General features: G+C 33.0%; 1 protein-coding gene across 1 annotated transcript in view; it reads left to right on the top strand.

Annotated features, from left to right (window-relative positions):
- Positions 1–15,566, top strand: part of LOC110020953 (calcium-dependent protein kinase 1-like) — a 40,005-nt gene that overhangs the window by 5,975 nt on the left and 18,464 nt on the right. Inside the window, 4 exon segments of the mRNA XM_020719260.1 lie at positions 10,741–10,884; positions 10,975–11,127; positions 11,544–11,659; positions 11,741–11,908. Coding sequence (XP_020574919.1) covers positions 10,741–10,884; positions 10,975–11,127; positions 11,544–11,659; positions 11,741–11,908 — 581 coding nt within the window.

Below are 15,566 nucleotides of genomic sequence, written 5' to 3'. Positions count from 1 at the left end.
GGTTGGTTGAATTGGTTGAAGTGGAAGAATGCTTCGGGCATATTGTGTGATTAAAAAGTACCGCTTAGATTGAAAGGAAAATTTTATAAGATGGTGGTCAGACCTGCAATGCTCTATGGCGCAAACTATAACGCTGAATGTTGGTTTTTAAAAGTGAAGCATAAAACTAAGTGTTGTCGAGATGAGAATGATTAGGTGGATGAGTGGCTTTACACTTAGAGACAAAATGTGAAATTAATATATTCGTGATAGGGTTGATGTAGCTCCAGTGACAGATAAAATTAGAGAGAGTCGTCTTAGATGGTTTGGTCACATTAAACATCGACCATCTGATGATTCGATTAGGAGAGTAGATGTTTTAGATTCGACTTATGTGACCTAGGAAGCCTTGGGCATATTGTATAAAAATGATCTTAATTTATTAGAATTAAATGAAAATATTACCCTAAATGTTGTAGCCGACCCCACTTAGTGGGATGAAGCTTTTGTTGCTGTTGTATCTCGTAGAACAACTTTAAAATCTTACTTCTGTAATGGTCATGATAAATAATAACCAATCCTATGAGAATAACAATCTCTATGCTGATAATTCATATATGTTTTCTATCCATTTTGTTTGTGCTAACCCTTGGATTTTAGATAGCAAAGCAACTGATCAAATCATTTTAAATCCCACTCTCGTTATTCAAACGAAACTTTCAGTAGTACATTGTTGACTCACCCACTAGGTGAGCCACTTTCATTACCTGGGCAAGTATTGCATCATCAAATCCCAATGTGAACTTAGATAGCTAGATGTGAGCCGCTTCTTTCACCTGAACCTGTTATCTGTTAGCAAACTCATTAATGCTTTAAAATGTTGTCATTTTATTCCCTACATTTCGTGTCTTGTGAAACTTGGCTATGAAGAAGATGATTGTCTTGGATAAATGTTATGTGATCTTTATTACATGTCGTCACTTTTTCAATCACACCTACCCCTTGTTTTATGGAGTGAGCATGTCTTTATTGCTACCTATTTTATCCACCTTCTGCCCTTACCTATGTTATCTAATAATACCCCTTTTGTGTTGTATACAATTAATCACATTTTTTTGTCAAAAGAGAGGTTAGTTAGTATAGAGCCTTGGTTATTCACCTTCTTGAAATGTGATGCTCGCTTTGTCAAAAGAGAGGTTAGTTAGTATAGAGCCTTGACCACAATAAATTTAAAGAAATAACCTACGTGAAGATGATCCCACAATGCAACCTTAAAGTTCCACACACCCACAGAAGATTGTCTACATGACTTAGACAACCTTTGACATGGCCTAAGGGCTACATAATGACTTCCCAAGTTAATCATTCTTTCCAAGGCACGAGTTTTACTCTTAAGTATAATATTCCTTACAAAACTTTCATATTATCACATATGTTTTGCCAATTGAAAATTCCTTGCTAAATTTATAGGTCACATATCACAAAACTTATGTTCGGACTGATCTTAATCCACATTAGCAAGAAACAATGGATGCAGAATTACAAGCATTGGAGCAAAATCACACATGGATTATATTATCTTCTCCAAATTGACATAAACTAGTAATACACATTGTATTATTATTTTATAAAATTTAATATTGAGAAATTGAAATTAACTAATTTTATTATGTTAGCGGCTAAGTTGTAGAAATTGAAATTACATTTTTTACTGTTTAACCATTTGATCCTGCTTTGAAAATTCTAAGCCCCCCGAGTTCTGTCATATATAATACCATTAAAAAATGTTAAGATATCTTATCAATTGTAGTTCACATTGATGTTAATGATGTATTCTTCTAATAGGAAAATATTTTCAAGAATTCAAATGCTTGAAGGAGTCCTTCTCAAGTTCTTTTTCATTAAAGACCTTGGAAACTTGATTTAACTTTCAGGAATTTAATTTTCCTATTCCAAGAAAGGCTTCTTCATGTCCAAAAAAATTGTGTTGTGGACATCTTACATGATCTTGATGTGTTAAGGAAGGCAAAGATGAATCTAAAAAGACTTGGGCATATTGTATAAAAAATGATCTTAATCTATTAGAACTAAATGAAAATATGACACTCAATAGGACACAATGGAGAAAAAAGGACTCATGTAGCCGACCCACTTAGTGGGATAAAGGCTTTTTTTGTTGTTGTTATTGTTGGATATCTTATAAGATCCTTATTTTATGGGAGCATGGCTAGACAAATCCTTAATGGAAAAAGTGAAACTTCTTCCCATAGAGAGTATTGATTGAACCAAAGATTATAGAAGATTGATTGGAAGATTAATCTTTCTTGCCACTATATTACCATACACTTGCTATTAAGTTTGAACTTCTAGCCATTTCATGCTTGTGCTTTAAAAATCTCTTTGGATTGTAGCTATGCAAATCCTCAAATATGTCAAAGGTACGGACATGTTCTTTTATTTTCTTTCACCTAACCTTGTCTTACTTTAAAATTCTTATTTAACTAAAATTGGCAGGCTGTTGTGTAATGAGGAAATTTGTCATAGCATAACAGGCTTTTCTTAGAGACTATCTTATCTCATGGAAATAGAAGAAGCAAACAAATGTTTTTAAATCAATTGTAAAAGTTGAATATCGTGCTATTGAAAATAAAATTTGACACGTCATAAAGTTCTCATAAATATCTCTTGCACCCCCATTACTTTGTAACAATCAAGAACATCATGCATCACTATTAACTCCCTACTGATAATCACACAAAAAATATTTAGATATACCGTTATAATAGTTTGAGAAAAGATATAACTTGGCTTGATTTGTTCTTCTTATTCCAACGTATCTTCAACTTGTAGACATATTCAATAAGGCTTTGGGGAAGGACCAATTTATGGCACTACATACCAAGTTGGGGTTTAATGATATTAACTAATTTGGGGGAAGTTTTAATGAATATTATTGTATTAAGTGAGATTTAATTTCATGGTAAATGCTACAATATTTTAAATTGAATGTTATATTTATACTTTCCTAGTTATGTAGTTATGTATCTTAGTTTTCCTTTAAGCAGTTCAATATTTTTGTGCATTTAAGAAATTCTTGTCTTGCCTTAACGGGCTAATAATTCTTGTTTTGGCTATATATTATTTAATATTCTCATCAAATCCTATTGAAAAGTTTTCACCTTAATTTGGTCTTTTATTTTTTCTACATGTTATTTCTATAACTTATCTGAATCATGGATTTGGAGAGTAATCCAAATTCTGTTCCGTGATGTATCTGGTTATTATCTTGGTAATATCAAACTTCAGAAATTGCTCAAAGGTGCTCTTACATTAAGAACGAAGGTGTATCTATGAGGATCATTTAAATTGTCAGACCTAGATAAACTCTTGAGAGTAGAATATAGGTTGGGATGTGAAGAAGCCAAGCTTAAGCCATGGGTGGCTTGCTCCTGGCTTGATTTCAACTTAGGAAAGTGCTTAGTTGTGGTTAAAATTGAAATCTAATATTTGAGCCATTTTTTGTTAAGGCATTATATTTAATTTAATATTAGATAGTGAAAATTTATACTGGTGTGGAAATATACCAAGTGGTTGTCCTCACCCTGACGGTTAAATTTTTAGGATGAAAATTGGCTTGACCACTTCTGTATCAAAGCCCAACTTTCAAGTCTTCCAGTGTTTTAGCTGTAATTTACAGTAGTGAAGTTGATTAACTAGTTTGTGCGATGTGTGGCTCTTATGGGCCTTTGGCTTTTGCTTTCTTCATTGAATAAAACTTGAGAGTGGGTAATTTGCATGATAGCTCCACGTAGTTGTGTATGCTCTTGGTGTATGAAATTTTTTTTTGGTAACATGTTAAAATATTTGTTTTTAACTAGTAATGGTCGATGTACATAACTCTGCCAAAAGTAGGAAATTATTAAGATTTTTGAGAATTTGGATTTAGTCTTATTTCAAATAATTGAAAATATATTGGATGTAGAAACACTAAATGGTTAGCCCTTGCTCTTTGGTTTTAATTTTTTTGGTAAAAAGTTGTTTTGCCTTGTGTATCAAGCTTAATTTTTGCTCCATTTTGGTCTTTCATCTCCAACCTTTATGTTAACAAGTCCACTGAGTGAAGAAGGATTGTTTGTTGATATGGGAAAAGCGGTTTCAATGAATTCTCATTTGGTGGGTGAGAATAGAGGGAAGCGGGGATGCAAGACAACTAAAGGTTTTCTAAGGTTGGTAAGAGGAAATGAGTTTAGTTGATCCTATCAATGATTTAAATTGAAATCATCACTTAGAAACTTAATTTAGGCTGTTAAATTATTAGAAAGAGCACAAAATTACTTAATAGACTGAAAAGTTTAAAAGTAGAGATTTTCTTTTATATGGACTCGACTAAACACAACTGCAGGTTCAAGGATCCAAGATTACATTGTAAATAATATAACCCGCAGATTAAAAGATCTTAATATAGCTAGTTTTAACATAAAATTAATGCAATCACCATTATATTAATAAAGACAAAAAACTTAAAATTGAGATAGAAGAAGAAGAGAATATAAATTGCAATCCTTAGATGTCTTTCTCCAAGGGAATGCATACACTTCCACTAGAGAGGTTCTTCACTTTAATAAAGCTTACACAAGAACAAGATTAAGTGCAACAACTTGTACTTTTCATGAAAAGTGAAATCTCCATAACAAATGCCCCACTATGGAAGGGGAGATCAAAAGATGCCAAAATAAAAGGTAATTTAAAAACAAAGGGAAGATGGTGAGGGGGGATGGGGGAGGGGGGAAAGAAAATTCATATAGAAAAAGAGAAAAATTCGATGAGAAGTTAAATGGATGTTAAAGAAAACAAATTGAAATAAATGAATATAGAGAATAAAAAGAGAAAAAAATTCAATGAGAAGTTAAATGGATGGTAAAGAAAACAAAGAGAAATAAATGAATGTAGAGGATAAAAAATCACAAGAAGATTCAAGGAGGGAGAGGGAGTGGTTGACCAAGGCATAAAGGCTAGTTAAATGTGACTCATGCGTAGTAGCTTATCCGAAACCTTATATAACACATATGATCCAAATGACCCATGAGTCAAATACACATCCAAGAGGACTCAAAAAATGTGAAAATATCATATCAACCCATTATGCGTGAAAATTACTCCTAAATGATCATATCACAATTATTATACTATTACGAGTAGGCTCTTGGTATATTGAAATTTAGATAGTCATATATAGAAAGTTGAAGTGATGATGATTATGGACATGAACAAGATGTTGGATCAGTAACTTTCGACTTCTAAGAATTGAACCATAGTGAATGATGATCAAGGTAATCTCATAGCAACCCAATTAAGATCTATTGTAGCTCTGCATTTGTCAACCTCCATTTCTTTAGTGCTGAATGCTCACTCCAACGAACAAGGTATTATTGGATACTAATGTCATTTGTGGAATGATTTGTGATTTGTGCTGGAACATGAGCTGGTATTGATCGATATTTCAGGAGATGTGAGGTGGAGAATAGTCACAAGGAGAAAGAGGCTAGGTCTTTGAGGCTAAATGTCATTATAGTGTTAACTTTATTAAATACTAGGGAAATACACTATCTAGAGGTATATTTAACTTATGGATATTGTGATTTATCTTAATTTTGTATGAATAATTTTATTTGAATGTGAATTGCTTGCATTTAACTTCATGAAAAGTCCATTTAATTGTCTCTTTAAAGCTCTATCCCTTATATTATTTTAAATATATTTATGTAAGTTAGCATCAAACTTGTATTGCCTATTAGTTATTGACAGATTCTTTTGAATATTTTTTTGATGCCCATGCATGCTCTGGACAAAGGATGATGCAAACTTACCATTCATAAATGAAATGAGTATGTTTTTTAAGTCTAGTAGCTTGCAAGGCTCATATCTTGTAAGTGAATGAAGAGGACTCATTATAGTTTATTGATTAATAAAACTATTATAGGTAAACTCGGTAGAGGCTAAAATGTCATTCTAATGGGTTGTTTTGTCATTCACTAAACATTTTAGAAGCTTACTTGGAAGTATTTTTGCTACATGTGTTTTGACTTTTAGTATGAGGGTGATATGAGGTAGAAATTAGTGGTTTGGTTTTTAATTTCAAAATGATATGTTCAAAAGATGGCCTATAACTTTAACTTCTCATTCAAAAACTATAATTTTTGGTAGACCATATTGTGAAAAACTATGCTAAAGAGCAGAGTGGTAATGTGAGATGCATTGGAGATTTTGTTGTAGGGGATATTGTCCATATTCTTTGAGATGTGATTCACTACCACAAAAGACCAAGTCATGCCCTCACGCCATATGAGGCAGATTGAGGATGAATTTAGTACTCAACATTTTCAAGTTATTTTGGGATAGAAAGGGAAGTATGCAGACAAATGTTGTGATTCTTAGTTTTTGTTAACTGGCAGATATGACATTAGTTAATCACAAGAGCCACACCGCACTTCAGACTATGCTGAAAGTAATATTCATCGACCATAAATTGGTTTTCTCATATGACATGACCCATTTGGGTTGTAAGCCCTCGATGAGAAATTTATGTAACAAAGAATCTAGGATACAAAGGAGAGTACTTCGAAATAGATATCCGCTCCTATATCAAAGTCCAGGTTGGGAATGGGGATAGTTGAGATTACCTTGTCAAACCTGACCACCTTTTCACTCTCCAACTATGAATAGCTCTTCTCTCTACATCAACTTTGTGTTTAAGAGTGAAAATGTTCTATTGAAAAAATGAGAATTGCATGTCATGTCAGGAGGTCAGTTACCTCTAAAAGTTATGATATGTGGGCTCTGTAAGACACCTATGAACTTTGCGGCATGATACTTTTTACTTCTCACCATTTTTTAGTTTTGGGAAATTAATGCACAGCAGATTGATTTTCAAAGTTAGACTAGGATAAGCCCCAAAAATTTTTCATATTTAGCTAATGATTTTGGCCAAGGTTGGTTATAATTTTTGGGAATCAAAGTTTTTTAAGAGTGCAAGCTCTTATAGTTGATTATATATTGGACTTAAGGTTAAGAATACTCTCCATTATGGATATATCACTACAATATGATTTCATGGTTGGATGCTAGGGTATGTAAATGAAGGTAATAGATGGTTACGAATGGTTAACCCAACCTAGATTGTATGGTTTCATCATCTTATGATATCTTAATTGGCCCATCCAACAAACAATGGAGGTTTAGAAGGCTATGCCATCCAATGAGCTTGTTTAGATGCTTTAGATTGCCTCTTATCAGATGTCCCAAGCAGACCTTTGTGGTAGTGTTGCACAAAGTTTGGCTTCATGGAAAATTCCTATGGGGACTAGTATGATTGATCATGATTTATCTCTTTGCAAGTTAGGTAATTTTATCTCTTTGCAAAGGGTATTGCAAAGTTTTGATGATTAGTGGACTTCAATCTCTTTGCGAGACCAACAACAACAACAAAAACAACAACAAAGCCTTAATCCCACTACCTGGTCCAAAGAAAAAAAAAAAGAGAATTGTTGAATGGTTGTCGGATCAAGAAGAGCGATAGATAAATAAAATTAAATGCCACATATTTATTGTTTATAAGGAAATACTTCTCTAACGGATTCATATATAGTAAAGGAAAGAAAGAGCCCATGAATTACTCCCTTGGCATCAATCTACTATTTTTTAATAAACAAGCTATGGATAACTAAAAATTGATTTTTATTGTAATTATTTATTTTCTTTTTTTCTATATAGTTTTATATATAAACACCCATTGAAAGAATGAACACTCCAAGCTTGTCAAGCCAATTCTTCTTCAATAAGAATATTTGAGGTGTACATATATCGTAACATGTATATATCTCAAATATAGTAGAAATTTTATCTCTGTGTGGCCATTTTTATTTCGTCAATGTTGGTCGGTGTTTTCTTGCAGGCTTTTATCATAACTCATTCTCATTCGATTTTGCTCCTAGGCACATCTTTTCCAGAATAATTTAAACTTAATATGATGAAATTGATATATGCTCTTCACAATCAAGACATGATATTTGATCTTTAAAGAATGTTTCTGATATGATTTTTGACAAAGCTCTTCCTTTAAATCTTGTTGATCCGTTGTCATGTGCTCCTAGTGTGCATGTACTAGTTTTAATATTGTTGTTTTCAGTGGGCTCTTCTGCATCACATTTCAAAATAAGGATATGATATTTTTATAAACAATCAAAAGATCTCCTAGTTGGAATTGTCGTAATGGCATATGGGTATGTTCATCCTATTTATAGTTACATCAGGAGCCCTGATAAAACAGTTGCAGGCGCTACAGGTGGTTAAATTCTTGTGAACTGGATTACCTTCGAATGAAAGGGAAGTTTACCTTGATTAATTATTTGAAATCTCAACATACTTAAAAGGTATTTGCCCTCCAAGTTGGAATTAGTATTTGATTCTTTGGAGCTGGAAGTTCTTTGATTGGGGAAGATAGCACTTGTTAACTTGAAGCTTTAGATAGCAGGAGCTTTTTGGTGATTAGTTTATTTTCCTCCTTTTTGTTGTTTTATGTTTTTTTTATAGAATGTTTGATGTAATTTGGTTTCTTTATTAATAAATCTGGGCCGTGTGATACCATTTTAAGACTCCTAGAAGGTATTTTGAGAGTAAATTCCACAGGGAGGCGGTTGTGGACTAGCAATGGAAGGATGAATGCGAGGTTAGCAACGTTTGGAAGGAGATAAACAATGACATCTGCTATGAGACAGCAAATTCGAGCAGTTTGGCTGCTGTCGGGACTGATGGCAGCCGTCAAATTGGTACGGCGAAGTACGAACTGTGAGACAATTCTACTATCTGTTCCTAAGTAAGATATTATACACCACTTGCAAAAGAAAGATGATACAATACTCTGGAAAGAAAAATTTAGAGAAACATCTCTCAATTCATAAGATACACCACTTGCAAAAGAAAGAGGATACAACACTCCGAAGAGTAAAATCCACGTCTCTCAATCCATAAAATCAGAAAACTGAAAATCAAAACAGCCTACTATACCATATATAAAATTCCCATGATAAAAGATAACCTAATTTAAAATTAGGAAAAATAAAGAAATAGGAAATAAGAAATTAAAAGATAAGGAAATAAGAAAGAAGGAAATAGGAAATAAATAAAAAATGGCAATGTTGCTGTAAAAATTGTGAACCAGATGGGAACTTGCCCGTTTGGTCTCCCATGATGGCAGGAGGCCCCGTTTCCATGGCATCACAGAAAGCCGTTACCGGGATTGCGGTTTCGTGATCCCGCTACTGTTTCATTGCTCCCGCATTAGCATGGCCCTCAGTTTTTCCTAAAAAAAAGTTTATGCATCCCATGGTTTTATTGATTGTATCAGTAAACAATTATTTTTAGGTGTTTACAATATGAAGCCTTTAAAGTAATGTATAACCGATTCTACAAAATTGATATTTTAAGGAAATTAAATAGAACCATTATACTAGCTGGTATTAGAGGCACTCAAATAACCTGCTGGAGCCTTGCTGCTTCTTGATCCATATCCTTTTTTTGTGAGGATTATCTCTTTGCATTGCAGGGATTAAAAAAGGCATTCTTGCCCTATCCTAGATAATCGATCAAACTGTAATAAAACCCATACCTAGTCTTTTAGTGCTTCAGGTCCTTTTGTCGCATATAGAGTTTAGTTTCTAATAAGCATTTTCAAATAGCACTTGTTGCAATCAACCTTATCACGCCTTGAGGAAATACCGGTTATTTGAACAATTTTGAATGACTTTATTTTACTGCTTATATGAACATATATTTTGCTGGCTTTTTTTCTCTTTGTCATAATCAATTTGCATTGCTGTATAATTTTTGTTTTACGTGAGTCTAAATATGATTTTGATTTGAGTCTAAATATGATTTTGATTTCAGTATTTCTCACTTCTACGATTTGCTTTTCTGACCCGTAGTTCTGCAAGATTTCAAACTTAAATCTGCCATAGAAGAAATGTTTGAACCGTAAAAGTGACATAGTGAATCTTCGTTTGCTTTCTTCAGTTGAGAAGGTGGCTGAGAATTTAAAATAGTTGGGATAGATGGAAAATTTTTTCCAATCAGACTTAAAACTAGGAAGGACATAGCTGGCAGACTTAAGCTTACGCCTCTGCTGGTGCATTAGGGGCTCTTAAAGATTTCATTCATTCATTAGTTTAAAAAATAAGAAAAACAGCACGCAGATTTATGGCTAAACTTTCATAGGCGGGTTAGAGTGTCACTCTAAAACTGATATGTGGTGCTCCATGAGAATTATACATGCCAGAATTTCACCTTTGGTTTGTTAACTTGTTGAAATTCATATTTCAAAAATTTTGTGTGGTAAGATCCAAGTGTACAGTCATTTGTTGCAACTATATAAATTTTTTGTTTCCGTTAGCAACATCATTGGTAAAATATTAGGAGCAGTTCCTATGCATACTCTTGATATAGTTTAGTTCCTAGGTTTTTTTTTTCTGCTAAACATCTTTTACATGTAGCATGAATAATTGTCTGGAAAATAAGGAAAAAAATATATATAAAAGACTTGCAGGTTGTGTCTCAATAAACAAAGACTTGTAAGGAGGAAGAACATCTAACTAATCTTTTTTACTGCTAGTTAACATGCAGTTCATATGTTTTCTTTCTCATGAGTGGGAATATTTTCCATCAGTCTTGTTATCTCTCAAATTTATATAAATTGTCATGATCATGCAGGAGAAAAGTTCAGGGACCTTGTTGGAAGTGCATATTATGTAGCTCCTGAAGTCTTGCAACGGAATTATGGGCTAGAAGCTGACATATGGAGTGCTGGAGTGATGCTCTACATCCTTCTTTCTGGAGTTCCGCCATTTTGGGGAGGTTAGTATGAGTTACAACCAACTAAATTAAAATAGTGTCAGGAGAATTTGTATTGCCCAATTTGGAGTTTTCTTTTTTTTTTTTCTTCAGAGAATGAACGGGGCATATTTGATGAAATTTTACGAGGGCATCTTGATTTCTCTTCGGATCCGTGGCCTTCCATTTCTAGTAGCGCAAAAGAACTTGTGAAAAAAATGCTTAGGCATGATCCAAAAGAGCGGCTAACTGCAGTTGAAGTTTTGAGTAAATTGTTTTTCACTTTATTGATCAGTTGATTCTATAATATTTTTTATGCACTGTTGTCATAAGTATAGGTAACTTTTCATATCTGGATGCTGCTAAGCATGATGTTTAAGCTAATCTCTACATAAGAGGCATTTCAGTACATATGAATCCCTATGTTATGCGAACAATTTATTACAAATTTATCATACCGGTCCTTTTTTTCCTTGCATAATGCTAGTTTCAAGAGTTGCTTCTGTTTCATAGGTTATTCTGAGCAAATGAAGGGTCTGCTATTTCAGTAGTGAATTTCTGGGAAGAATATTTTCCTGTCTAATAGATGGCAAAACATTGATTAATGCTGTCTTTCTTCTCAATTTTTATTTCACTTTTAAACCCTTGATCTCCTTGTTTTGACTCGTACTACATAATTGTAGATCATCCATGGATTAGAGTGGATGGAGAGGCATCTGATAAACCGATTGACATTACAGTGTTAACTAGAATGAAACAATTTAGAGCTATGAACAAGCTCAAAAAAGTCGCTTTGAAGGTTGTTGGCTGATTTACATGTTTTTCTTATTTATTTTTAGTGGATTGCTACTTTTTATGATGCTTTATTACCTTTTACTAGGTTATTGCGGAAAATTTATCTGAAGAAGAAATTAGGGGCTTGAAGGAAATGTTCAAATCTATGGATACTGACAATAGTGGTACAATAACTTATGAAGAACTGAAAGCTGGCCTACCAAAACTGGGTAGCAAACTTTCTGAATCGGAAGTTAAACAGCTGATGGAAGCGGTATGCTTTCTTTTTTACTTTTTCATGTATGCTAAGGTTTTGCCTATTTCCATTTCTCATAGTTTAAATTGGCTTATATATATTCCATTGACTTTTCAAGTATGCTAAAAATTTCAGAAAAATCTTTTACTTTTGTTTGTGGGAATGTTTTCGTAACTCTTCATCTCTTGCTATTTTTATATAGAATTTTCATCATCTATTCTGGAGGGATGGCCTAGGAGAAATGTTTATGCGGCCTCCTTTGTGACATGGAAATAGATGACTAGTTTGAATTATTTTAATAGCATCTCTATTATGTAGGAGAAGACTTTATGCATCAACTTCTTTTTTGACCTCAAATTTGGGGTGGCGCATACATTGGGCAGTAGGTTTTGTTTTTTTTTTTTTGTTATGGAGGTGTTTGTTTCGATGCAACAGCAAGAGCAATGCTAGCTTTAAATTTTTGTTATGGAGGTGTTTGTTTCAATGCAACAGCAAGAGCAATGCTAGCTTTAAATTTTTACCATAAGCAAGGATATTTGTACGTGACTCAATAATTTTTCCTTTGGAAAAGGACAAAATTTTCAATTCTTATTGCAGTGGCCATGCTTTCTTAATTTATGCAGACAAATACAGTTATCATCAAATTAACTAGACTTCTGATTCCTTTTTTAAACTCCTAAACTACTCTATTGAGGATGGGGGAGAAGAACATGACAAATGCATTTGATGCCTTGTGATCTCTCTCTATATTCTCCAATTTTTCGACCTTTGACATTTATGACCCAATTTTTGTTGGGTTTTGATCAACAAGTTCTTGGTGCATCCAAAATTATGAGGAAAATTTTTGGGGATATGTGGTGGTAGCAAATGGATTGAAGGCTCAATCGCATAGCTCATGATCTCCAGAGGTGTTTGAGGGAGGCAACCCTCACAGTACCAAACCTTTTTATTCTTAGGGTCAGTTTTATTAGTATTTTTTTCCAGCAAGTTTCTTATGTATGAAAAGAGTCGAATAGCGAACCCTAAGTGCTCCACTTTATATCAAGTAGGGAATTTTCTTCCTCTTTGCCTGTGATTTCCTCGTTTTTCATTTAAATATGTGTTTTGTATTCTTTACTTTTATTATTCACCACATTACTTTATTAATACTTACACTGGATAGTTGGTAGCAATGTGGCCAATGTTATGAGGTAAAAATGTTAGAAAATGGACTCAATATTTTTGTTGCTTGGTGCAAAATATATTACAAGTATCCAACTAGTATTGAATGAGATACAACAACAACAACAACAAGCCTATATCACACTAAGTGGAGTTGGCAAAGTATTGTATGAGATGCATAAAAAACTTTGATGAGAGTTGAGTAAAATCTTTTAAATCCTGATCAATTTTGTGGTTTATGTGGACTTAGTGTGCATCGATCTTTTGTCAGACGCTCATTCATTGGGTCTTGCACTCATTATGTTTGTGTAAACTCCACATGTATTGATTGGATTGATCCTAGCTCAAATTAATTTTGAAGCACTCATCACCCATTTTAGCCATATCAAGCTCGATACTTGTAGTGAGCTGATTAGATGGTCAATCTCCATTTGCTTGTGCATGTCTTTGTAATTAAAATCTCTCTTTGATCGTATGTTCCTTGCTATTATCACAATTTTGGTTTGATCACGTTCGTCTATCCACAAGCACGTTCTCCATTTGAGGATGCATGTGTCGTACAATCATGATTTACATTCAACCTTGTGCATCTCATTGCAATCATTATGTTTGTTTGATCGTGCACGTCTTATCGTGATCAAATTTTCATCACGGCTACATGTTGTTGCAATCAAGATTTATGTTTGATTGGGTGCCTTGATTATGAACCACTTTCTTGATTAAATTGATTGAGCGGAGTTTGGGGCAGGTTTGGTCGGGTCTACATAGTTTGATTAATCAATTTTGGGGTAGCAAACTAATTTAAAAAATGACATTTAAATTTTGAATGAGTTGAATTTTGATAAAATTTTAATTTAATATAATTGGGCTATATATATATATATATAATATACATACATATATCTATATATATATATATATAGATGTATGTATGTATGTATGTATATCTGAACAAAATTCAAGTATTTCAAGTTCTCAAAATTTAAAGTAGGCCGTTTTCTTCTCACCACTGATTGCCCTACAACTAGCCACTAGCCATGTTTCAACCGTCTATACTCTCAACATCTAAAGTCGATCAAGCGCACCTGCAACTCCTAGCCGGTCGTCTTTACTACTACAAGCCGGTACTCCTATAGCCTGTCCATTAAAGCTCATTTACCCGTCTAGATTCCTAGCATCTACAATTGCACTACAGCATGCCAATGCCAACAAAACATCCTTCTTCAACTGCATTGTGACTCCCTATTTCTAGCTTAGACGCAAAACTATAAATCTATAATCAAATCGCTGTACTTGACGCCATTACACCAAGCCACATGCTACAGCTCCCTATTTCAGCTATTGAACGGAAGCACTGGAAGCTATTGCCTTTTTCCTACAGGATGTGTACGAGCCTATAGTACTTCTACCCCACCACCTCACGCCTATGAAAATAGAACAATTCTTCAAAAACATTTGGCTATCCCTTTAACATATTCTTACAGTAAAAATTTGTTTATCATCATATTTTGGTGCATAATTTATTAATTATCCATGCCTCATCATGTGGGTATTTTCGTGTATGATCATTTTCTTGATGACATTTTAGGTGAGAATTCATGATCTATCGACTCATCCACTCTTATGAATATTTTGCTTAACATCAATATGTCTGGTACTCTCTCTTAAATACCCATTGTGTATGAGCCTCAATTATTTTAACCAAATAATATAATAATTAAAATTAATAAACAAATAATTTAATTTGTATTATAAATATTTAAATCTTTAATACATTTTACTTGAGTAAAATTCAAGATTTCAAAAATTGGGATGTTCATGAAGAAACAAATGTTATGTGTGATAAAGTTACAAACATTATTAAATAAGTAGCAAAAGATGTGCTTGGAGAATCAAAAGAAAAAAAATTAATAAATAAAAATATTTGGTGGTTAATAATATGCAAGAAAAGAAAATATAATAAGTTTTGTTATAAAATTTGTTTAAATGTAGACGCTTAGAGAACTGAGAAAAATATTAAACGACCCGCAAGGAGTTTAAAAGAACAATATGTACGTTAAAAATTATGCTTCTATTGATCTTTATAATATATTAGATACTAAGGACAATGAAAAATATATGTATAAAGTAGCCAAACAAAGAGAAAAAAAAGTAAAGATTTAACTCAAGTAAAATGTATTAAAAATGAAAATAAAAAAAGTACTTTTCTTAGAAAAATATATTTAACATAGGTGGGTGAGTTAAACTTTTTAATGAAGTTTCTGAAAATATGATTGACCTTACTGATTTTAATATTGTGAATGGTAATAAAGCTCATTTTTACTGTCGCATTAGTAAAAAATAAGTTAAGGAGACTTTAAAGAAAATCAAGTGTGGAAAGTCTGTAGGACCTGATGATATCCCAATTGAAGTGTGGAAATATTTAGGAGATTTGGGAGTTTCTTGGTTTACTAAACTCTTTAATATTATTTTAAAAACTAAAAAGATGCCTAAGGAGTGGAGGAAGAGTATTTTG

Source organism: Phalaenopsis equestris, unplaced genomic scaffold, assembly GCF_001263595.1.
Source record: "Phalaenopsis equestris unplaced genomic scaffold, ASM126359v1 Scaffold000114, whole genome shotgun sequence".
NCBI classification, from domain to species: Eukaryota; Viridiplantae; Streptophyta; class Magnoliopsida; order Asparagales; family Orchidaceae; genus Phalaenopsis; species Phalaenopsis equestris.
This window is presented reverse-complemented; position numbering and strand designations above follow the sequence as displayed.